At 53.7% G+C, this 25,421-nt stretch overlaps 1 protein-coding gene across 2 annotated transcripts; it reads right to left on the reverse strand.

Annotated features, from left to right (window-relative positions):
• Nucleotides 1-2,618: 2,618 nt before the first annotated feature.
• On the reverse strand, nt 2,619-22,162 carry TMEM50B (transmembrane protein 50B). Of its 2 annotated transcripts, XM_081086999.1 has the most exons (7): nt 22,068-22,162; nt 12,462-12,600; nt 10,656-10,768; nt 8,707-8,774; nt 6,190-6,282; nt 4,516-4,573; nt 2,619-3,899 (listed from the first exon to the last, which is right to left on the reverse strand). In XM_081086999.1, exons 2-7 carry the CDS (start codon nt 12,558-12,560, stop codon nt 3,854-3,856), a joined length of 477 nt encoding a protein of 158 aa, XP_080943125.1. In that variant the 5' UTR covers nt 12,561-12,600; nt 22,068-22,162; the 3' UTR covers nt 2,619-3,853. The 2 variants fall into 2 exon arrangements, with proteins under 2 accessions (XP_080943125.1, XP_080943126.1); XM_081087000.1 differs by lacking the exons at nt 12,462-12,600; nt 22,068-22,162 and adding an exon at nt 10,870-10,949 and having other exon boundaries at nt 10,656-10,827.
• Nucleotides 22,163-25,421: the final 3,259 nt, after the last annotated feature.

The raw sequence follows: 25,421 nt of genomic DNA on the forward strand, positions 1-25,421 counted from the left end.
GAGTGCTGACGGCTCCGTCGCTCGGGCACATGGGTTAAACTCGTTCCTCTGACTCAGCGTTTAGGAGGTGGATGTGTAGCTTCACACACACCCGCGCGCACACGCACACACACCCGCACACACCACACACACCCGCGCACACACACACACACCCGCACACACACACGCACACATCACACCCGCACACACGCACACACACGCACACACACACACCCGCACACACCACACACACACACACACCCGCACACATCACACACCTGCACGCACACACACACCCGCACACATCACACACCTGCACACACACACACACCCGCACACATCACACACCTGCACGCACACACACACCCGCACACATCACACACCCGCACACACACACGCGTGCACACACACACCACACACACACGCACACATCACACACCCGCACGCACGCACACGCACACCCGCACACATCACACCCGCACGCACACACACACACACACACGCACACACCACACACAGCGACACAGCGACACAGCGACACAGGTGCGGTAAAGTCTGCTTTAGAAAGACGCCCTCCTAGCCGCCTGACCTTGACAATGGAAGAAGACAGCGACTTAGGAACAGGAAGCTTCTAGCATGAACTGATGGAGCCCCCCGCCCTCTCTCTCTGGGGGGGCGTCTGTCCTGCTGGTGAGGAATGGGCTCCCGGGCCGGCTTTCGGACCGAGCACAGTGTGTCCTGCCCTCCAGGGGACAGGAGGTAAAAGGACACCCACCCGCCACCTGCACTCAGGCCCTCTGAGCACCTACTCCATCTGTTGGGTGAAGAGTCAGAGGAAGGGCCTGCCTGGGATCATTGGGGTGGAAGAGCTCCCCCTGCTGGGCGGGTGCAGTCCGCGGGGAGGCCCTGTAGGCAGCAGCAGGAGCCGGTTAAGAGTCCAAACCCCTGCCCTGGCCAGTTTGCTCAGTGGATAGAGCGTCGGCCTATGGACTGAAGGGTCCCGGGTTCGATTCCAGTCAAGGGCATGTACCTAGGTTGCAGTGTGGGAGGCAACCAATCGATGTGTCTCCTTCACATCAATGTTTTTCTCTCTGTCTCCCTCCCTTCCTCTCTCTCTCAAAAAAAAAAAAATCAATTGAAAAAATATCGTTGGGTGAGGATTAACAATAAATAACTAGTTCGAGCCCAGCAGGAGGCGGCAGATCAGTTCTGCCGGAAGCTAGGAGTGACGTTTGAAGTAAGCTCACACGTGCCCCCCTATGTAAAAGCGGGTACAGCTCGGCCGGGGCAGGGGCAGGCGGCAGGCCCTGGGGACGGATGCTGACCAGGCTGGACCGTGCCCGGGTGCATTCGGGCTTTGTCCGGGGCAGCAGGTCACCCAGAAGGCCCTTCGGAGTCCAAGGCAGTGGTTTAACCTGGTGACAGAGCCCGAGCCCATGCCCAGCGGTGGGTCCAGGCACCCCCCGCCCTCACCCCCCAGGGCCAGGCTCCCATGGCTACTGCCTCACGGGGGAGGGCACTCACCACACGGGGTCCCCAACACCGGACGTGCTGCCCCTGCAGCCCCTCCACCCTCTGAACCCAGTAACCACCATCTCCAGTGGGTGTGGGGCTGGCCTGTTAGACAGGAGAACACCATTTGATACCCTATCAGGCCTTTGATAGGAGGCGCCCACAGAAGACTTCACGGGGGAAATGTTTAACCTCGTCCAGCTCCTTGGCCAGGGCACACCTTCTGGAGGCTCGCAGGTCGAGAGCAGCAGGGAAATGCCGCCGGGAGAAGGGCCTGAGCCGCCATCCGGCCTGGGCCTGGGCCGGGGCTGACCCTCTCCAGGTAAAAGTTCCCGCCTCCAGGCTGAGAGGGGAACGGGATGGAGAAGTTCTCGGTGAGTGTGAGCTGTCAGTGGAGCAGGAAAAGGACGTTAGGAGACGGGGTCCGAGGACGGAAGCCTGGCCTCTTCCATTTTGGTGCAGGAAGGCTCCTACTCGGTCTACGACAGCCTCAAGGACTGCATGGTCCCCTAAGACCATAGGACTCGCCCGAACTTTACGCAGTGCCTGGACCTTGTGCTGTCTGCGGACTCACACCCTCCACCAGCAACAGGCTGCCCGGCAGCAGCAAGGACTGCCCCCGGCAGGCTTAGCATGGGAACAGCATCCCCTACCACACACTGGTAGGGGATGCTGTTCCTTCACTTTCGTTCCTGCTGGGGAAGGTGCCGGCCAGGTCCCTCATGCTGGGGCACAGCCGGGGGGCCACCCACAGCCACGTCACGCACTTTCCCTTCCTGCCACTCGCTGTATGTGCAGATCCTCAAACAAGTGCAGGAGGCCAGCCTCCGCTTTGGGGGCACCCATACTCCCAGGGCATCCACGCGCATCTAACGTCGGGGCCACCACTCCGCACGGTAGGTGGACAGCCCGGGACTTCCCTGCGATGCCTCTCCCGGGGCTGCCTGGTCTCCTGGCTGCCTCACCGACGGTGAGCACGCAGACCAGGGAAACGCCGAGACAGCACCAACTCCGTGAGCAGCGAGAACAAGACCGAAGGGAGAGGTGTGCCCTTTGGTTTAAGGGGAAGGAAGCTACGTCTGAGCACACGCTGGGCAGCAGGACGAAAAATAAACAGCAAACCAATTTGTATGGCTGTTTTCTCCAAGATTTAATAACATTAGGATGTGTGAGGAGCAATTATTGCAACAGGCGACACGAGAGGGGGAACAAGTAATTAGCCTGACAATGTTGGCAGCAGGACAAACGCACTGACATGGTGAGAGCAACCACCAGGAAGGCGGCCGCAGGACACAGGGAGCCGGCTCAGCGCCAGCATGTCCCCGCACACGTGGTCCCGGGGAGAGGGGCGCCGAGGCCTGCAGGCAGCTCACCCACAGTGTCCGTCTGTGGAAGGCTGTGACATTCCCCGGAGGCAAAAGTGCGACACAGACCCCCGCAGGGCCAGGAGGCCGCCGCAACGGTCAGGGCCCGGGACCCCCGACTCCGGCAGGAAGACCAGGGCGGTGCTCCCAGCTTCGCGGACAGCTGTCTGGCGGGGCCATGGCGTCTCAGGACAGAGGCACCTGCGGGAAGCGCATGCCCAGAGCTGGAGCCGAGACAAAAGCCTAACTTCTCACCGGGCCGCAAGCATTCCCCTGGGGAGGAAGGACTTTGTCCTGAAACGCGTCCAGGCTTGGCCTGCGGGTCATGCTTTTGAGCGCAGCTCCTCAGACTTGCTCGCTGACGACCCTTGCGGTGCAGGACGCCTGCTGCTGAGCCGCCCGCCTCCCTCCAGTCTTCACGGAACCACACGAAAGTGAGCTCAGCACATCGGGGATCCCCTCCTCAATCAGAGTCAAGGATCATTTCCAAATAGGCTTTCAAACTAGCCCTTCGGGCATTTAAAAATTCTTCATATAAAAATCCACTTCTTTAATACACAAGAACAAACATTTCCCTTAAAAAAACCTCACTTTTAAGACAAAATAACAAATTGTTGAAACACCCTTTGAATGGCTTGGCACTTATTTCAGCTACACGGAGTTGTACTTTCTTGTACATCTTGGGGACTTTGAAGCAAAGCAGTTACCTCTAAATCATATGATGACACCCCTGACTCAGGACGCAGACCAAGCCTAAGCAGGAATGAAAGGCGGATGCTCACCATCTGTCTGCATACTCTTATATACATATTAACAATCTAGCCATTAAACAAACAGAAAACTCATCAAACTATTTCAAAACTCAGAGCATAAGAGTGTAAAGCAACACATTTAATGTGCAATCTGTTCTATTTGACGATGTGAAAACTACATTAAAAGGTAATAAAAACGTATCTACAAATATGATATGGCAGAGGAAATGAGGTTCCAGAGTGATCTCAGGTCCACAGCTCTTCCGTTCTCCCGAACTTGTAGATGAGCGTGCTAGAAGGAGACCAGAACAGGTCCTGAGGAAAGCGCCAGGACCAAGCAACAGAGCAGCCCAGCGCCCAGCCAGGTTCTGTGCACAACGTACGCAGTGTGCACGAGGCCCTTTTTTAAATAAAGGTACCGCTCATGTTTTTGCTTGTTTGTTTTTTAAGAAAACAGGCTATGGAAGTAGCAACCTGGGGTCAGTGTCAGCTCTGCACCCCCCGCTGGGCGTCCCTCCCCCAGCTCTGCACCCCCGCTGGGCGTCCCTCCCCCAGCTCTGCACCCCCCGCTGGGCGTCCCTCCCCCAGCTCTGCACCCGCCCTGCTGGGCGTCCCTCCCTCAGCTCTGGGCCTTGTTTCCTTGTCTATTAAATGCGAGCACCCCTGCGTTCTACGTTTAAGGTAACTAAATGGGAATAAAAAGGGGCCGGTACAAAGCCGCCAGCCGCGGCCCTGGCACACAGCGGCCCTGGTTACGGGGCCTGCGCACGCTCTTCCACCGCAGGGGAGCCGCCTGCACATGGTCCTAGCCTACGGGTTTGTGCAAGTCCCACGTCCACGCTGCTCGTACGGGAAAGGTGGCATTTCCGCAAATGTTCTCAGCGGGATTGAGAAACCAGGCCACTCACCTTAAGAATATCAGTGCGTTCTGGAAGAACACCGCCAGCCCCGGGTAAACGTCAGTATCTGCAGAGAGGACAGCACACGGTCACACGGGCAGCGCGCGACTGTGCGCCCCTCACGTGACAGGCTCGGTGCACCCCCAACCTGCGACCACCCCTTCATCTAAGACGGCGATCACGAGACTGAAAGAAGAACATGCTCATCTCACGCGCCCACACCCAAGGCCTGTCTCACTCCGGACGTTCCGCTCCAGCGCCGGTTCAGAAACACAAACACAAGGAGAAGACGCGGATGGAATTCCTGGCGACGCAACGGTCTGACCGCTGCTTTCCTCTCTCGATTCTGGAGCTTGTGTGCGGGTTCGGCAGGGAGAAGGGGCCACTGTAATTCCCCACCGCGTCCTCCCACCACGTCTTCCCGGAGCACAGACACTGTCCTCACGCGAAGAGAAGGGAGAGCTGGAAACTGCTTCCCTGCTGTGGACGGCTGAGGTTCCTGAGCGACGATGTTGATGGGAGCACTGCACGGGGAAGGCCCGGCCACACGGGCCTCTGACACCAGCAAGCACCGGAGCAGCGGGGCTGAGCTCCCAGGGCTGAGCCGCACCCTGGATGAGTCCCAGCTCTACCACCAAGTGCGTGACCACCAGATGTAGCCTCCTCATGCCTTGGCTTCCCCTCTGCCAAATGGGCGTCGGGGCAGCGTGCAGCCAGGCGCGAGGGAGGTGGGGCCACGCAGTGCGAAGCGCAGGACGGCCATGGTGCCACTGCGATGGCAGGGGGAGCGGTGTGAGGCAGCCTGCACAGCGACAGACTAGACACGTGTGTCAGAAAGGAACGCTCGAGGTGCAAGCGCAGTCCGTTTAGAAGAGAAAGCGCGCGTAGTGAGCGATGCGGTGACAGAGGACGAGGCCGTGACCGAGGCTGCTCAGCACGTGCCAGTTCCTGGACAATCAGACACAACCAGGGAGCGCACAGCCCGCACTGGCGCGGACCTTCCTACACACTCCCGTGTCGTAACAGAACCGGGAGGTTCACGCGCTGCTTTAAGTGGCCACGCAGGCTCTCCACGGAAGCCGGGCCCAGCCGCCACGAGTCCGGGTCAGAGCTGACCGCGCTTCCCGCAGGACCCGTGACACCAGCAGGCAAAGCTGCGCCGGAGCAGGGGGCGCTGCTGGGCCGGGGAGGGTGGCGGCAGGGACTGCTGGTGGGTCGGGGCTTGGTGGGGTGACAAGTCCTGCAGCGGAACTGGTGACGGAGCACAGCTCTGTGCTGTACACACGGAACTGTACGCTGGATGGTCAATCACATGGTGTGAAACTACAGCTCAGCAAAGCTGCTTTAAGATGCACTTTCCTCCCGGCGAGCTCACACGGCGCCGGCCGTCAGTATCGGAATGAACTGAAGGACACATCTCGGACACGTCTGGGAGCAGAGTTATTGCAGCACAGTCCCCGCTGTCCCCTCGTGCTGCCCGACTCTGTGCCACGGGCTTGCCGGGGGCAGTGTCCTGGCCAGGCCACCCACTGCACTCCACGACCCCTGCTACTACACCTGCACAATCCCCCAGCCGGAGGCCACCGAGCAGTGAAACCAAGCTCACTCCAGGGGGAGGAGTGGACTCGGCCGAGCGTAAGGACCCTCGCAGGCCTCCTGGGGAAGGGAGGAAGGCTTACTTACTCTGGGTCACATAGGCACCAAAGAGAATCCACATGGAAGCAATGAGTGACCCGAACATCAACATGAAGCCGATGAAGAGCCAGATGCGAGCCCCTGCGTGGAGAACAGCCGCGTGAGCTCGCCCCCCGCACTCGGTCCCAGGGAAACCTAACCCCGGGGACGCCGCTGACCTCACACACGCTCTGCGGTCACACGCGTCACATGCTTACATGCACCTGCTCGACAGGTCACTGAAGGAAGATTTTTAAAAACTCAAAGGGCACGTTGCCTTTCTCCTGGCTAGAGAAACTAACAGCTGAATGAACTAAACCAGGTAATAAACTCAGCCAAATAAGCTTTGTAATTGTTCGACTGAGTTGATTAACTAAACCCTAACTGAAAATTTACCTGTTGTATACATTGTCAAAGTAATTGCTCTAGTAGAAGTAGCCATCGCCACGAAGGAATGAGAGGCTGTGAGGAGGGACCGATGTTAAAATCCTGCCGTTACTCAGTGTGGTGCCACACGTGAGCAAGCCAGCCAAACCCTCAGCCCTCGCTCCGTAAGCCCTCCCTCCGGGTGCAACACAGGAACACGCAGAACCCACCTGGCACGCTTCCACTGTGTGGGCAATGGTCATGGAATAAAATGCCATGACTCAGAGAGGGTGAAGTATGGACTGTGGGTCCAGAGAGATCCAAGGCTCACACAAGTCCTACCTTTAAGCTAAAGAACTGAGGTGCTGCAGTGAAGTTTTCTACAGAAAACAGTCACTAGTAACATGACCCACAGCAACGTCTGTCAAGTAAGTGAGGGTGGCCAGGAGGTGGGGGGAAGTCATTAACCACAAAGGGCGATGGCAAAGTTCTACATCATGATGGCAGCAAAGTCACACAACTGTATACATCTGTCAAAACTCATCGAACTGGATACAGTGGGGCCTTGACTTACGAGTGTCCCGAATAACGAGTTTTTCGAGATAGGAGCCGTCTCTCGGCCGATTTTTTGCTTTGAGTTGCGAGCTAAAATTCGGGTTATGAGCCAGCTTCAGATACCCCACCGCTAGTTGGCGCAGCGAACGTCACAGTGAATGCCACGACATCAGCCCAGCATCACATGTCTCACTCGTTCACTTTAATGATTTGACATACGAGTAATCTGAGTTATGAGCTCCGTCACGGAACGAATTAAACTCGTAAGTCAAGGCTCCACTGTACTTTAAACTGGTGAGTTTTACTTTCTATAAATTATACTCAATCAAGCTGACAATATCCTATATAAAAGCCTAATATGCTAAATGTCTGGCCGTTCACCCAGTTACTATAACGTGCACTGACCACCAGGGGGCAGACACTCCAACCAGTAGGTTGGCTTGCTGCTGGTGTCCGGCCCATCAGCACTGGGCTAGATGAACCGGACATGCCCTGGAGCCCTCTCACAGTCCCGTCCTGGCCCCAATTGTGCACCAGTGGGGTCCCTTGGCCTGGCCTGCACCCTCTAACAATCAGGGACCCCTCAGGGGATGTCAGAGAGCCAGTTTCGGCCCAATCCCCGCAGGCCAGGCTGAGGGACCCCACTGGTGCACGAATCCACGCACCAGGCCTCTCATATATGACCACACCAGACACAGAGGCCAAATGCTCAACTAGAAGCAGCTGTGTGGCGGCTGACAGCAGGGCTTAGAGCCAGGTGGTGAGAGTTCAAATCCGGGCTCCCTCACTCACTTGCTTGTGAATTCAGGCAAGTTATTTAAGCAGCCTGTGCCCTAGTCCCGCCATCTAAAAGTGGGGACAAGAGCACTTACCTCACGGGAACACGGGATGATTAAATGAGGTAGTGCGTGTGGCACTCAGGACAGTCGCGGTCACACTAGGTGTCTGTAAGTGGTCCCTAATATTAATAAACATCTTCAAACCCACCTCCACTCCCAATTTCCAGCCATAACCGCACAAACCCTTCCACGTCCTGAGAGGCTGGAAATAGAGTTTCTAGCCCCGCCTTCTGCTTAAAGCATGGAGATCCCACTGAAAACAGACCCGGTGGTGCTAGCAGATGTGTTAGAACCTGAGCAGAAGAAAAAGACCACTGATGACAGTTCAAAAGAATTCAAACTCCAGAAAAATGCTTCAGCAGCACACCGACAGCACACGCCGAAGCAACGCTGCAGGGTGCGTGGTTACGGGAATCAGAACAGAACTCGAAAACACGAACCCTGGCCTCATCTCCTGACTGCCACACTCTGCCTGGTCGGCGTCTCGGGCGGCATCACCGGCCGGCGCTGGTGAGAACGGCATCACCAGCCGAGGAAGTGACCCGAGTCCACCACCCGCTGGCTGTGCAGTCACGTTTGTCTCCATCCATACGCAGTCACATGACACACAGTAACTCTGGCGTTCGGTAGCCTCCCCTTTCCTAAGGACTTAGGACGGTAACCTCCACAAGCTGCACAAGCCTCTGCCGGCCCCCGCCCCCCCCCCCACCCCCCGCCCGGCACTAGAGGCTTTGCTCCGTCTGCTGGGATGGCCCCTCGCCTTTACCTGTTCTCCCCAAACAGCCGCTCTCGTAGCTGTCACCTCTCACCTGGGCATTGGACACCGCGTTTATCCTGAAACGAGACAAAATCCCCCAAGAAGATTTCTCGGTGCTTAAACACTCACCGATGCTTACATATCATTAGGAGGAAAACACTCCTAACTAACGTTAGTATCTGAATAACTGAACGCACCTGTCACCTAACACCCTACCGTACACAGAGGTTCTACTCGTCTTACTTTCCCAAGTACACCCCAAAGTACCCTTAACTTGAAGAGATGACTGTGACTGGTCCCCAGGATGACCATTTTTTGGATTCTCTGCCTGGCTTACATTTACCCTGATGCCTCAGGGTGCAACACCCCATTTAAGGTTCTTGTTATAATAAAGAGTTTCAAGTGGTGGTTGGGGGAGGGGCGGGGAGGGGAGTTTGGGGGATAAATAGTAATGGAAATTAAAATAAAGAGAAAATATTTAAAAAAGATTTTCAAGGTCTCTCTTGGTGTTGAGTGACGTTCCCTGCCCGTTTCTAACACTGAGCAAACGCGTGGTCCGGGGACAGGACACAGCCGCTGGACTCCGCTCCTGTGAGAGCCAGTGCGGCTGCGGCAGAAGTGGCCTCTTCTCCGCATCTGAACGGATGGGGGCATTCTTCTACAATCAAACTTCAAAACACTCCCGACAGTATAAGGCAATTCTGTAACCTTCATGTTTAACATTTTTAATTACTAAAAGACACCCATTTAAAGCTTTCAAATTCTTTTATGAAGTGAAATAACGGATAAACCTGAAAATGATTTCATAAAAAAGAAAAGCCATTTCTTTTTCATTTGAGACCAATCCTGCCCCACCCCACCCCCAATACTGGCAAACACAGTCAAGCAACACATTTAAAAAATAATCCTCCATGGTGAAAGTTGAGTGCATGACAATACTTAAGGATGATTCACTAAAAATCTAGAAATGTAACATATTTCATTAATTCTGCGATGCCTTGACTTTTAAAATTCACCATTACTTTTTTTTAAAAAATGTATTTTATTGATTTTTACAGAGAGGAAGGGAGAGGGATAGAGAGTTAGAAACATCGATGAAAGAGAAACATCGATCAGCTGCCTCCTGCACATCTCCCACTGGGGATGTGCCCGCAACCAAGGTACATGCCCCTGACCGGAATCGAACCCGGGACCCTTCAGTCCGCAGGCTGACGCTCCACCCACTGAGCCAAACCGGTTTCGGTTCACCATTACTTTTTAAACTGCCAAGAAAAACTGTTATCAACTGTAATTATAAGACACCACTGACTATAAAAGCACCCTAAGCTCTGGCTGGTGTGGCTCAGTGGTAGAGCACTGGCCCACACACCAAAGGGTCGAGGTTCAATTCCTGGTCAAGGGCATTTACCTAGGTTGCAGGTTCATTCCCTATCCCTGGCTGGGGTGTGTGTGGGAGGCAATTAATCAATGTTTCTCTCTCTCTCCCCCTCTCTCCCTTCCACTCTCTCTAAAAAAAAAAAAAATCAATGGAAAAAGTATCCTCGGGTGAGGATTAACAACAACCAAAAACAGCACCCTGATATTCAGAGGTATTAAAATATAAAAAAATAACCTTGGTACTGATAGAATAATCACTTTAACAAATATAAGGAGAAAAATCACATGACAATCTTTACAGATGCTAAAATGATACCTGACTAACTCAGCACTCATTTTTCATTTTAACATGGGAATGTATTTATTTATTTAGCAGTTAATGAAGAATCCATCAGGGAGCATTTGAGGTCTCGGTCCCCAGCATATGTCACCAGTTTGACTTATATAAACTCTTATATAAATTCTCAAAAAAAAACTCCATCCATTAAACTCAAGCGTCATTTCAGATAGTGGACAGCACTGAACCTTAGGGAAACATCTTCTCAGGAAGACGGCCCTGAGCTGAGCGGGCCCTGCCTTACATGAAGAAGGCCAGTGTGGAGAACACCCCGCAGGTGTGGAAGGCGGGGTTCAGCTGCTCGGGCTTCGCGTACACCACGGCCGCGTCGATCATCACCCACCAGCCTGCGGAGAACTGGAGACAGAGCCCAGTCACTGGGGAGCACTCGTGCCTGCCCCTTGCCCCCCACTTCACTACCCACCATGACAATGGCATAGGAAGACTCTCTGCTTCACTATCCACCACGACAATGGCATAGGAAGTCTCTCTGCTTCACTACCCACCATGACAATGGCATAGGAAGTCTCTCTGCTTCACTACCCACCATGACAATGGCATAGGAAGTCTCTCTGCTTCACTACCCACCATGACAATGGCATAGGAAGTCTCTCTGCTTCACTACCCACCATGACAATGGCATAGGAAGACTCTCTGCTTCACTACCCACCATGACAATGGCATAGGAAGACTCTCTGCTTCACTACCCACCATGACAATGGCATAGGAAGTCTCTCTGCTTCACTACCCACCATGACAATGGCATAGGAAGACTCTGCTTTGAGTTTTGGACGTTGGAAAATAAATAAGAACCCTGTTTACTTATTGCTGTGAGTGAGCCTAACTGACGAAGTCGGTGCAAGATGAAAAGCGGTCACTTGGGATGAACTGTCTAACCCTTTCACCCGCTGTCATCACGCGCCACCAACGCTCTAACTAACCTCAACCAACCCGCTTCCTGATGACCATGTTTCACCCGCTGAACCATCCTCGCTTAACATGCCCACGCCTTCTGCTTCCACCAATGAGCTGTCAGCTGTCATGTCTCCAAAATGATGTAACCTACTACAGTACTAGTTAACAATCTGATTAAACCCTGTTTAACTGACTGAAGTTTGTCAAAAGCAACGCTTCTATATAAACTAGGCTGAATGGACTTAAATTAGACAAGTTGTCAATGAATTTCATAGACAAACTAAGTGCAGACGAGATGACCATACAAAGCAAGAAAGACTTAGGAACACCTGGAAGAATTCTGCATGCAGGCTGCTTCCCTATTATCGTCAGTTCCTGTTGTGACTTTTTTCCTATTGGACTTCAGGCAGAGAACTATATACTGAAAGAGATGAATTTTTTCAAATGTAATAGAAACTGAAATTTGTTTTTAAAAATGGAGTTGGGGCCAGGAGTGGTTGGTGGAATGCTAAAGAAAAATTGGTCATGATTTTATTTTATTTTTTTTTTTGGAAGCTGGATGGTAAGTAACTGGGGTAAGATGGGAGAAGGGCTCTTTATACCAGTCTCTATTTTTGTTTACATGCTTGACATTCTCAGCAATAAGAAGTTAGAAGTGTTGGGAAGAAACGGAAGTGAGCAGATCTCTCTCGCTCCCCTGCTCTCTCCAGCGCTGCAGCTGGGAAGGGCCTGGGGTCCTGCCTGGGGCCCTCCCGCTTCAGCTCCAGGAGCCGAGGCCGTCACTGGGCCCACACAGCCCGAACTCCGCGCCTCACAGCAGTAACACTGGCTGCATCCAATGCTGAGCCTCTGAGGGCCTTAAAGGACTCGCACGGCAACTTAAAGTGCCACTGCCTACAATAACTGTATTGTCAACAAAACGGAAGAGGTGACTTTACCTTTAGCAAACTTACAAGTCAAATGAACCCAGGACTTACCACACTTTGCTCGGTAACAGCATCCAGAACTGTGATCACTGTTTACACAAGCAGCAGTGAAACAAATAGCTCTGAGTGGGTAGTCAGGGCTCAAAGGATCAGCATTACCGTTCGGGCGAAAAATGAGGCGTAACTGTGGCCGGTGGGCTCTCACTCACCAAGACGCCTGCGACCACAGAGGCCACGGCATTCCTCCGCTCGCTCCAGTCGATGCACTCCCACTCCGGCCAGCGGACGTTATCCAGGAAGCCTGCCATGGCGGCCCCGCAGGCCCGCGCTGGTCATTAATGCTGTGCCCTACAAACAAAAAGACAAAACCACAGAGCAAATGCGTTAAGAAGTGGCGTGTCTTACACAATGTCCTCTTTTACCACAAATCCACCACAGTCAGGAAAAAACGTCAGTGCTTCAACGGGTACCTGCTGAGATGCACGCAGGCACCTGCTAGCACTGTGCCAGGCCAGGGCTCACTACTTGCTGACTGAGCATGTGGTTTGACAACACGTCTGCAAATGCTGTGACGCCTCCCATTCCAAGTGATAAAAGAGCAAGGGCCTACAACCAAGCTCACTCTACCCAGCAAAGCTCCCATTTAGAATTAAAGGGCAGAAAAGGAGCTTCCCAGAAAAGAAAAAGCTAAAAGGGTTCATCACCACCAAACCAGTATGACATGAAATGTTAAAGGGTCTTTCTTAAGGAGAAAAAAAAGGTAAAAAATATGAACAATAAAATGGCAATAAATACTACCTATCAACAACTGAATCTCAAAAACAAGCAGAACAGAAACAGGCTCACAGATACAGAGAAGATTTGACGGTTGCCAGATGGGCCGGGTGTTGGGAGGCTAAGTGGAAAAAAAAAAAAAGGTGAAGGGATTAAGAAGTAGAAATTGGTTGTTACAGAATAGTCCTGGGGGTGTAACAGCACAGGGAATAGAATCACAAATCCTATATAATAAAAGCCTAATATGCTAAGTGCCCGGTCGTCTATTCAACCAATCTACACTAATAAAAGAGAAACATGGTACTTGGCGTACGACCGCTACCCTTTTCATTGGCTAATCAGCGAGATATGGAAATTAACTGTCAGCCAAGATGGCGGCCGGCAGCCAGGCAGCTTGAAACTAACATGAGGCTTGCTTGCTACAATGACGGGGGAAACCAACGTTCCCCGCCTGCCTTGCAGGCCTCTGAGCCTGCAGTTTAAGAAACATTGTAACAAATACCGCCGGACTTCAGCCAGCAGATTCGCAACATTGTAAGCAAAGGCCAGAAACCTACTTTCAGCAGCAGAGGCCTAAGAGCTGGAGCAAAGCCTCAAGGTAAAGCTGGCCCAGAATAAAAAAAAAAAAAAAAAAAAAAAAGGGAAAAAGGAGCGGTTGGGAGCTTCAGTCACCCCCAGCCTGAAAACAGCCCTCAGCCCCTCACCCAGGCAGGCCAGGCACCCCAGTGGGGACCCCCACCCTGATCCAGGACACCCTTCAGGGCAAACCAGCCGGCCCCACCCATGCACCAGGCCTCTATCCTACATAGTAAAAGGGTAATATGCCTCCCGGCACCGGGATCAGCGGAGCCAGGAGGCCTCCCGGCACCAGGATCAGCGTGACGGGGGTAGCGCCCAAACCCCCTCAACGCCCTGCTGCTCTGGTCATGACAGGTGAAGGCGCCCCAACCCCCTGATCAGCCCTGCTCTGTGCCTGATAGGGGGGAGCTCCCCAACCCCCCCCCCCACGGGCCCTGCTCTGTGTGTGACGGGGTAGAGCCATAACCTCCCCATCGGCCCTGCCCTGAGTGTGAGAGTGGCGGCGCCCCAACCCCCTGATCGGCCCTGCTGTGTGGGTGATAGAGGGCGGTGCCCCAACCCCTTGATGGGCCCTGCTCTGTGTGTGATGAGGGCAGCGCCCCAACCCCCCTGATGGGCCCTGCTCTGTGAGTGACAGGGGCCAGTGCCCCAACCCCCTGATTGGCCCTGCTCTGTGCATGACAGGGGTTGGCGCCGCAACCTCCCCATTGACCCTGCCTTGAGTGTGACAGGGGACGGTGCCCCAAACCTCCAATCGGCCCTACCCTGAGCGTGACTGAGGGTGGCATCACAGCCTCCCAATCTCCCTGGTCTGTGCATGACAGGGGGCGGCGCCCCAACTCCCCAATCGGCCCTGCTCTGAGCCTGACCAGGGGCTGCACCTAGGGATTGGGCCTGCCCTCTGCCACCCGGGAGCAGGCCTAAGCCAGCAGGTCGTTATCTCCCGAGGGGTCCCAGACTGCTAGAGGGCACAGGCCGGGCTGAGGGACCCCCCCTTCTCCCCCGAGTGCACAAATTTTTGTGCACCGGGCCTCTAGTCAAAGCATAAAATGCTAATGAATGCTAAGGCTGCTCAACCACTCACTATGACGTGCACTGACCACCAGGGGGCAGTCGACTGGCCATCCAGTCGCTATGATATGCACTGACCACCAGGAGGCAGATGCTCTGACTGGTAGGTTAGCTTGCTGCTGGGGTCCAGCTGATTGGTACTGAGTGAGACAGACCAGACATGCCCTGGAGCCCTCCTGCGGTCCCTCCCTGGCTGGCCAACCTCCCGCATCCCTCTCCAGCTCTGATCATGCACCGGTGGGGTCCCTCAGCCTGGCCTGCACCCTCTTGCAATCCGGGACCCCTCAGGGGATGTTAGAGAGCCGGTTTCAGCCGGACAGCAGAACAACTGGTCACTATGACACGCACTGACCACCAGGGGGCAGACGCTCAATGCAGAAGCTGCCCCCTGGTGGTCAGTGCACTCCCACAGGGGGAGCACCACTCAGCCAGAAGCCAGGCTGACGGCTGGTGAGCGCAGCAGCGGTGGCAAAAGCCTCTTCCGCCTCCATGGCAGCTCTAAGGATGCCTGACTGCCCCCGAAGGCTCCCGGACTACGAGAGGGCGCAGGCCAGGCTGAGGGACTTGTCCCCCACCCCCGAGTGCACAAATTTCATGCACCGGGCCTCTAGTACTGTAATAACTATGTGTGGTGCCAGATGGATGCGAGATTTATCAGGATGATCACGTAGTAAGTGCCATAATATCTAATCACTGCGGTGTAACCTGAAACTAATATATTATGTCAACTGTAATTGAAAAATAAAATATTACTTAAATAGAAAAAAGGACTTGAAATGGGCAAAGACTTAAAAAGTCAATTACCAAAGCATATAAAAAGGTATTTAACATCATTGGTCATCAGGGAAATACAAATGAATGGAATACCACACCTTCACTAGAGTGGCTACAATGTAAAAGATGACACTAAATGTTAGCAAGAATGTAGAACTGGAAATCCCATACATTTCTGGTGGCTGTTTCTTATCTACACTAATAAAAGAGAAAGATGCAAATTAACCATCACTCCATCACTCTGCCACACCCACCAGCCACGCCCACCAGCCAATCAGGAGCAAATATGCAAATTAACCCAACTAAGATGGTGGCGGCCACAGAGCTGAAGCGAGCAGGCGGCTTGGGTTGCCCCCGCGATGGAGGAAGCCAAGCTTCCCACCTGCCCTGGCCAGCCCTGGGCTCCGCTCAAGGCTACAAAGTTTCAATTATAGAAGACTAGAGGCCAGGTGCACAAAAATTTGTGCACTCGGCGGGGAGGGGGGGTCCCTCAGCCCGGCCTGCGCCCTCTCGCAGTCTGGGACCCCTCGGGAGATAACGACCTGCTGGCTTAGGCCTGCTCCCGGGTGGCAGAGGGCAGGCCCAATCCCTAGGTGCAGCCCCTGGTCGGGCTCAGAGCAGGGCCGATTGGGGAGTTGGGGTGCTGCCCCGTCATGCACAGAGCAGGGAGATTGGGAGGCTGTGATGCCACCCTCAGTCACGCTCAGGGTAGGGCCGATTGGAGGTTTGGGGCACCGTCCCCTGTCACACTCAAGGCAGGGTCAATGGGGAGGTTGTGGCGCCACCCTCGGTCACGCACAGAGCAGGGCCAATCAGGGGGTTGGGGCACTGGCCCCTGTTACTCACAGAGCAGGGCCCATCAGGGGGGTTGGGGCTCTGTACCCTGTCAAACACAGAGCAGGGCCCATCAGGGGGGTTGGGGCTCTGTACCCTGTCAAACACAGAGCAGGGCCAATCAGGGGGTTGGGGCGCTGCCCTCATCACACACAGAGCAGGGCCCATCAAGGGGTTGGGGCACCGCCCTCTATCACCCACACAGCAGGGCCGATCAGGGGGTTGGGGCGCCGCCACTCTCACACTCAGGGCAGGGCCGATGGGGAGGTTATGGCTCTACCCCGTCACACACAGAGCAGGGCCCGTGGGGGGGGGGGGGTTGGGGAGCTCCCCCCTATCAGGCACAGAGCAGGGCTGATCAGGGGGTTGGGGCGCCTTCCCCTGTCATGAACAGAGCAGGGCGGATAGGGAGGTTGTGGCCCCACCCCCTGTCACACACAGAGCCGCAGGGCGATCAGGGGGTTTGGGCGCTGCCCCCTGTCACGCTGATCCCGGTGCCGGGAGAGCTGATCCCGGTGCTGGGACCTTTTTAGAGGGCATTTTGTTTGTTTTTTCGTTAATCCTTGCCTGAGGATATTTTTCTTTCTTTTTCAAAACACATTTTTACTGATTTCAGAGAGGAAGGGAAAGGGAGAGAGAGAAACATCAGTGATGAGAGAGGGGCAGCATACAGAGCAGCCCACCCCCTGGGGCCCTGTCCTTGCAGTGCTTGGGCCACACGGGAGGCCCAGATGCCCTGAGAGGTGAATCCCACTTCCTGGGACTCCCTCGCTGCCACTGTAAATGGAAAGGCCCTTCCCTGTCCACAGGCAGGGAAGCCCAAGCCACTCTGCTCTGCTCATTCCCTGGAATAGGGACAGCACCCCCTTTCCTTACAGTCAGGTTTGTGCCTACAATTATGAGGCAGAGTTTTAACCTCACATTGAGAAAGCTCTAGCATTTTCTATTAAGCCTATTTGGATCTCCTCTGCCCTCTGGGGGGAAAGAATTTTGTTATCACAGTTTATTTAATGAAAAATCCACGGTTAATAAAGGCACAGTCTATAGTCCTGTAAGGTTTAAATTTAACGCAGAAATTAATACAGTGCTATGATTTTATAGCCTGGTAGAAAATATTCACCCCAGAGGTCTGATTTTGTTGCTCTTTGAAACATTAACCAATTATATGTAACTAAGCAATTTTATTGAGACATTTCTTTCCCTATGTACTACACAAATACCTAATCCTTAAATCCCCTTTAAACCAGCTCTTTGTGGCACTCTCAACAACTGAAAAAACTGAAATGTGCTCACTACCTACTTGTAAGAGAATTTTATTTTTAACAGCACTCATTCAAAACTAAGCATATTATTCAGGGTGTGTGTGTGTGCACACGCGCACACACACATTTATTTACATACTAGAGGCCCAGTGCACGAATTCATGCACCAGTGGGGTCCCTCAACCTGGCCTGCAGAATTGGGCAGAAACCTGCTCTCAGACATCCCCTGAGGGGTCCCGGATTGCAAGAGGGTTCAGACCAGGCCGAGGGACCCCATCAGTGCACTATTAGGGCTGGGGAGGGATGTGGGAGGTTGGCCAGCCAGGGAGGGACCATGGGAGGGTTCTAGAGCATGTCCAGCCTGTCTTGTTCAGTCCTGATTGGCTGGACCCCAGCAGCAAGCTAACCTACCAGAGTGTCTCCCCTCTGGTGGTCAGTGAACATCATAGCAACTGGTTGACTGACCTCTGGTGGTCAGTGCACATCATAGTGAGCAGTTGAGTGGCCTTAGCATATCATTAGCATATCACACTTTGATTGGTTGAATGGCTGACTGGACAACCACTTAGCATATTAAGGCTTTTATTATATAGAATGTGTATATACAGGATGTCCCAAAAAAATGTAAACACACTTTGGATAATTATAAAGGCAGTGTTTATTAAAATACATTTCATTTTCCTTTTAAATATGTTTTTATTGAATTTTTACTAAAATACATATCTACACTAATAAACGAGAAACATGGTACTTGGCATACGACCGCTACCCTTTTCATTGGCTAATCAGCGAGATATGGAAATTAACTGTCAGCCAAGATGGCAGCCGGCAGCCAGGCAGCTTGAAACTAACATGAGGCTTGCTTGCCTCAGTGACCAAGGATCATTGGAGGAAACCAACGTTCCCCACCTGCCTTGCAGGCCTCTGAGCCTGCAGTTTAAGAAACATTGTAACAAATACCGCCGGACTTCAGCCAGCAGATTCGCAACATTGTAAGCAAAGGCCAGAAACCTACTTTCAGCAGCAGAGGCCTAAGAGCTGGAGCAAAGCCTCAAGGTAAAGCTGGCCCAGAATAAAAAAAAAAAAAGAAAAAAAGGAGCGGTTGGGAACTTCAGTCACTCCCAGCCTGAAAACAGCCCTCAGCTCCTCACCCAGGCTGGCCAGGCACCCCAGTGGGGACCCCCACCCTGATCCAGGACACCCTTCAGGGCAAACCAGCCGGCACCCACCCATGCACCAGGCCTCTACCCTATATAGTAAAAGGGTAATATGCCTCCCAGCACCGGGATCAGCGGAGCCGCGAGGCCTCCCAGCACCGGGATCAGTGTGACAGGGGGCAGTGCCCAAACCCCCTGATCGCCCTGCAGCTCTGTGTGTGACAGGGTGCAGGGCCACAACCTCCCTATCCACCCTGCTCTGTTCGTGACAGGGGAAGGTGCCCCAACCCCCTGATCAGCCCTGCTCTCTGCCTGATAGGGGGGAGCTCCCCAACCCCCTGATTGCCCTGCGGCTCTGTGTGTGACAGGGTGTGGCGCCCCAACACCCCCCCCCCACGGGCCCTGCTCTGTGTGTGACGGGGTAGAGCCATAACCTCCCCATCGGCCCTGCCCTGAGTGTGAGAGTGGCAGCACCCCACCCCCTGATCGGCCTTGCTCTGTGGGTGACAGGGTACAGAGCCCCAACCCCCCTGATGGGCCCTGCTCTGTGAGTGACAGGGGGAAATGCCCTAACCCCCTGATTGGCCCTGCTCTGTGCGTGACAGGGGGTGGCACTGCAACCTCCCCGTCGACCCTGCCTTGAGTGTGACAGGGGATGGTGCCCCAACCCCCCAATCGGCCTACCCTGAGTGTGACTGAGGGTGGAATCACAACCTCCCGATTGCCCTGCTCTGTGTATGACAGGGGGCAGCGCCCCAACTCCCCAATCGGCCCTGCTCTGAGCCCGACCAGGGCTGCACCTAGGGATTGGGCCTGCCCTCTGCCACCCGGGAGCAGGCCTAAGCCAGCAGGTCGTTATCTCCTGAGGGGTCCCTGACTTCAAGAGGGCACAGGCCGGGTGGAGGCCCCCCCCCCAAGTGCACAAATTTTTGTGCACCGGGCCTCTAGTATTAAATAAATAAGTAGAACAACAAACTGACATCTCTGTCTCTTCCTCCTTTCCTTTCTAAAAGCAATCAATAAAAAAAATTTTTTAAAGAGAACAAGAAGTCCTCTTACTGTCGTACATTCAAGGGGATTACCATCAGATGTTATTAAACAAAATATGTCAATTCACATTTTCTCTCCCTAAAGGCCTTCTCTATTTATTCTTGCCAAGACAATCAAGAGTGAATATAACCTGAAAGTCAAGCCACTACGTGGCAACAAAGTTAATAAGTTCCCCATTATTTAACCTGGTTCTCGACATTTTCTTGATCCAACTTCTAAATATAAAAGGACACACAGCTTCTAAGATATGCATTCATATCAAACAGAATTAGCTCCTGCCTTTACAATAAAAAATCCGGCCGAAACCGGTTTGGCTCAGTGGATAGAGTGTCAGCCTGCGGACTGAAAGGTCCCAGGTTCGATTCCGGTCAAGGGCATGTACCTTGGTTGTGGGCACATCCCCAGTAGGAGATGTGCAGGAGGCAGCTGATCGATGTTTCTCTCTCATGGATGTTTCCAACTCTCTATCCCTCTCCCTTCCTCTCTGTAAAAAATCAATAAAATATATTAAAAGAAAAGAAAAGGAAATCGATGTTCATGACATTTCCTAGTTTAGAGCATCTTTTTCATAATCCTGTGTTCTCACAATGTGGTTGTGATGTTTCTAACTATCTCTCTCCCTTCCTCTCTGTAAAAAAAAAATCAATAAAATATATTTTTAAAAAATCCATTTTAAAAAGATGGAAAAGAACATTAATTTATACTGATCTGTTTAAATTAGCTACTTGAAACTTATCCTACAATGCCAAAAGGATTTTTACCCACCAAGGCTTTTAATGGCTAATACCCAGAAACAACCAAAATGTCCATCAATCAGGGACTGATAAATATATTAGAATACCTCCAAAAAATGGCATTTTAAAAATGAGGTAGGTTCACAGAACTGGTTCAGAAATGTGTCTTTATATTAAGCCAGGTGCCCAATAGTATTATGGTCTGATCCCCTCCTAGGGAGTGGAATTCAGGCTGTAATGGATGCAAAGTGAAGAAATAAGGAATTCTACCTTTATACTTTATATACCTTTATGCTGTATGGATTTTTTACTTGATATTCTTCTGTGGTATTAAAAGAAATTTACAACCAGAATATGGGGCTGTAATCAATTAAAGGAGCAAATAAGGATAAGCTGATAAGAAATGCTGTGGCTTGGACCCAGAAGTGAATTCAGGGAAGGCCAGCCAGTCAGGCTGCGGAAATCCGAGGGCAGAGGCTGGGTGGGGAGGGCGTGTCTCCGGAAGAGGAAGACCCCTCCTCCGCCTGCGCCCCGACACCTGCTTTTCCAGCCGCAGGATGCTCAAAGTCAAGGAGCGCCACTAGGCTGCACTCCTGAAATAATGCAAACAACGTGTAATGTAAGCGGATTGAAGAATTTAACAATGTTTAAAAAGAAGGCAGTCTTGCAACTCCATTGCCGGTAAGAATGTTTAACGTTTGTTCTACGTCTAAAGCCACGCGGTTGAAAGAAGGGGAGACACGGAGCGGCTGCGATGGTGGGAAAGCAGCGCCGGCCGGGGAGTAAGGGCCTGGGAGGTGGCTGTTAAGAAGAGGGACTGACTCGACAAAAAAGACTTTTTAAAAAAAATCATAATTAAAGAAAAAAAAGATGGATTGAGGCCAGGTAGGCAAGGCTGATAGTGGACATTCACGCCTTGGAGAAGCGTAGACGCTGTGACATCCATTCCATGGGAGCCCCCCACCCCCGCGCGCGCGCGCGCACACACACACACACACACACACGCACGCACACGCACAGGCCCGGCTCACACCCGCCAGGCGTTACCTTTCAGGCTCATCCACTCGGAAGCCAGGTGTTGGCCGTAAACCCCGCGCCTCCCGCACACGCGCACTCACTCCTGGCATCTCGGCGGCTCCGCACCGGGCACCCCCGCCGCGCGGGCCCCTCTCTGGGGAAGGCCGACCCTGCCCTGCCGGGCGCCGCACCGACGTCGGAGAAGCGCCCCCGGCACAGACCCGGGCCCGGCACCGACTCGGAGGGGCCGGAGGGGCCACGGAGCCCCGAGCCGCCCCGCGCGGGCCGTGCCCCGTCCTCCCGCCCGGGGAAGCCGGCGGGCTCGCCGCGCAAACCTCCCCAGACCCCCCGACCGAAGCCGCCATCCGACGGCGCGGCCACGCGGAGGTGCGACCCGCCGGGCCGAGTGCGGGTCAGGGCCCGAGGGGACGCGGCTGGGCCGGAGGGGGCGGCGGAGGCCCCCGCCCCGCAGGTCCGCTCCGCCGGGCACCGCCGCCCTCCGCAGGCCCGGCCCGGCGGCCTGGGCGCCTCCCCGCGCGCGGAGACCCGCCGCCCGCACTCACCCGAGTCCCCGCCGCCCACGCCGACCCTGGGGGCGCGCCGAGGGGGCCTGCGCCGCGGCCGGGCCGCCGGGCTCCGCTCCACTTCAGCCCCGGGGCCGCGGGCGGAGGGCGGCGCGAGGTGAGAGCGCCGAGGGGCGGGGCGCGTCGCCGTGCGCACCGCAGCGGCCAATCGGCGCGCAGCAAGTGGCGTGCCGGGGGCGGGGCGGGGCTCGAGGGGGCGGGGCTACGGCGTCGCCGCGGCCGGACTCGCTCGGTGCGACTGGCGGCCGCACACACCTGGCCCCACCGTGACCCGGCTGCCGCCGCCGCGTTTCCGCTTGTGCAGCGCCGGCTCCAAGTCAGCGTCGGTGAGGTCGCCGCCGCCCCTGCGCCCGAAGGCGGGGCTGTCTGCCGTTGCCCGCAGCCCAGAGCCACTGGCCGCGACCTGCCCAGAGCAGGGCACTGCGCCCGGAGGGGCCTCGGGCACTGAGGCTGCACGGACGCCCTGTCCAGCCCCGCCGCTCGGACAGGGAGCCCGGGGAAGGGAAGCTGCTGGTCCCGACCTCTAACTAGTGCTGTGACCCGCCTTGTCCCGCGGTACACCTGCCCGACGCCTTTCCCGGCCACCTGCCCGGACGTCGGCTGCCTTACGGTCAGCTCCCTCCCCACTGTCTCCTTTAAAGACACTTGCGTTTCCAGTATGACCTCCACCGCCTCCCAAAGCCCCTTCTGCATCTCCTCAGGCTGGAGAGCACCACTTAGTTCAGCGGTTCTCAACCTTCCTAACGCCGCGACCCTTTAATACAGCTCCTCACGTTGTGGTGACCCCCAATTTCATTGTGACAAATTGCACATCATTAAAGCATAGTGATGAATCACAGAAACAATATGTAATGATATATGTGTTTTCCGATGGTCTTAGGCGACCCACAGGTTGAGAACCACTGACTTAGTTGTTTGAGGAAGACGCCTGGTGTGAATGGCACTATCAGTGGGACTCCGAGAGTTTGCCCCTGAGGGATGATGAAATAAAAGGTTTTGTATCTCAAAGTGCCACCCCTCTACTCCCGTCGCTGCTGTAGACCTTAGCATGCATGCACGAGGAACAGCCCCTACTTTTGTTATGCTCCCACTCATTTCTCATTTTCATGGAGACCGTTATGTAGTCAATTGTCAAATAATACATTTATAGCTACATTATCTCTCATCTTGATACATGTGCTAGGTAGGATCTAGGTGCCCAATAAATATTCACTTAATAAATTACTTTTGAAATATGTGCAACCTTAGAAAATTAAATTGCTGACCTGTAAAGGTTGGCTTTTTTAAAATAAGTTGTTTTTTTTTAAAATATATTTTATTGATTTTTCACAGAGAGGAAGGGAGATAGAAAGTTAGAAACATCGATGAGAGAGAAACATCGATCAGCTGCCTCCTGCACATCTCCCACTGGGGATGTGCCCGCAACCCAGGTACATGCCCTTGACCGGAATCGAACCTGGGACCTTTCAGTCTGCAGGCCGACGCTCTATCCACTGAGCCAAACCGGTTTCGGCTAAAATAAGTTTTAAAATCTTGCTTCGGGCTCAGCCAGCATGGCTCCGTGGATGAGTGTCAGTCAACCTATGAACCAGGAGGTCACGGTTCAATTCCAGGTCAGTGCACAGGCCTGGGTTGCGGGCTCCGTCTCCAGAGTCGGGGCGTGCAGGAGGCAGCCAGTCAATGAATGATTCTCTCTCATCATTGATGTTTCTATCTCTCCTTCTCCCTTCCTCTCTGAAATCAATTATATATATATATATATATATATATATATATATATATATATATATATTAAAACCTATATGGAGACAAATTCTTCAGTGGATAACAAGGTGCAGGTGGGCCAGCAAAAGATGCAGTCATGAAGTAGTTAGTACCAGAAGCCATAGAGCAGTTCGGTAGAGGGCCTTTGGGGACCACATAACAGAAGCATAATAGGTGACCCCAAAATTACGAAATCACCCCCACATGAAATGTTTACGCTGTAGATTGTCATTGCACTTGAAGAGTAGCACATATGAAATATGTTTAAAACAATATTGATGAAGTTGAGACCTGTGTGTCCATTACATTAGTTACTTATTGCTATATCGCAAATCATCCCCAAATTTAGCAACTTAATACAGCAACCATTTATTCATTATTTTGCAGTTTCGTTTTTCTTTTTTATTTCAAATAGGAAGGGGGAAGAAGAGATAAAAACACTGATGAGAGAAACATTGATTGGCTGCCTCCTGCACACCTACTGGGGATCGAGCCTGAACCCTGCGCTTGTGCCCTGACCGGGAACCGTGACCTCCTGGTTCATAGGTCGACGCTCAGCCACTGAGCCACACCAGCCGGGCTGCACAGTTTCTAAGGTCAGGAGTCTGGGAGCCGCTTAGCTGAGTGATTCCGCTGCAGGGTCATCATGAGTCTGTGGTTAAACTGGCGGCTGGGGCTGCAGGCATCTGGAGGCTCCGCTCCCCCTGCGGCTCACCCCCCGGCTGTGGGCTGCAGGCCTCCGTGCTGGGCACATGCCTGTCCGCACGGCTGCCTCAGACATGGCAGCTCCTCCACCCAAGGTGAGTGATGGGGGGGGGGGGGGAGGCAGGGAGGAGAGAGAGAGAGAGAGAGAGGGAGAAGAAAGCTTTGAGCCTCAGAGGAACATGCCCTCACTTTGGCTCTAATCTACTGGTCACACAGACCAACTCTCAGACGTTGTGAGAGGGCGCCACACAGAAGGCGAATATCAAAAAGGGGGGGTTCTTTGGGGGTCACCTTGGGTGCTGGCTACGACACCAGCAGCTTAGTAATGTTTGGTTCGAAATGAAAGCGGCTCTCCAGGCACCTCCGGTGCCTATTACACCCACATCCCAGTGCAAACGGCAGGCGCGCGTGCTGGCCCAGAGCCAGGCGCCGGGGGCCGCAGTCATGCTTTCTAAGATGGGGTACAATTCCTGGTAAAATTCCCAAGAAAACGAAGGCAATTCTATAGCCCTTGCCTTTGTGTGGGGGAGGGGGGACTCGTGTATATAAATTATGCAAAAAGCGTGCAGTGTTTATATACATGTAAATGTAATTCTGTTCTAGGCTGAGCTGGCTATAAACGCACTTTTCACGCACACTCAGGTCTGGCGGGATGTTTGATGTTGGGCAGGACATGGAGAAAGCCTTCCTCTTGGTCGACTGCCTGGTGCATTGTGAGCCCCCTGCCTCCCTGGCCCCACCTCCCAAGTGCCTGTGGTCAGGGGTGATTTCAAAATATTTAACACCCATCAGAATAGAGACCAGCCAGCACCGCGTCCTGGTGGGACGGGTTAAACAGAACTCTACCTCTCTAATCGTATGTTA

Source organism: Myotis nattereri (assembly GCF_964212035.1).
Source record: "Myotis nattereri genome assembly, chromosome: 3".
NCBI lineage: Eukaryota > Metazoa > Chordata > Mammalia > Chiroptera > Vespertilionidae > Myotis > Myotis nattereri.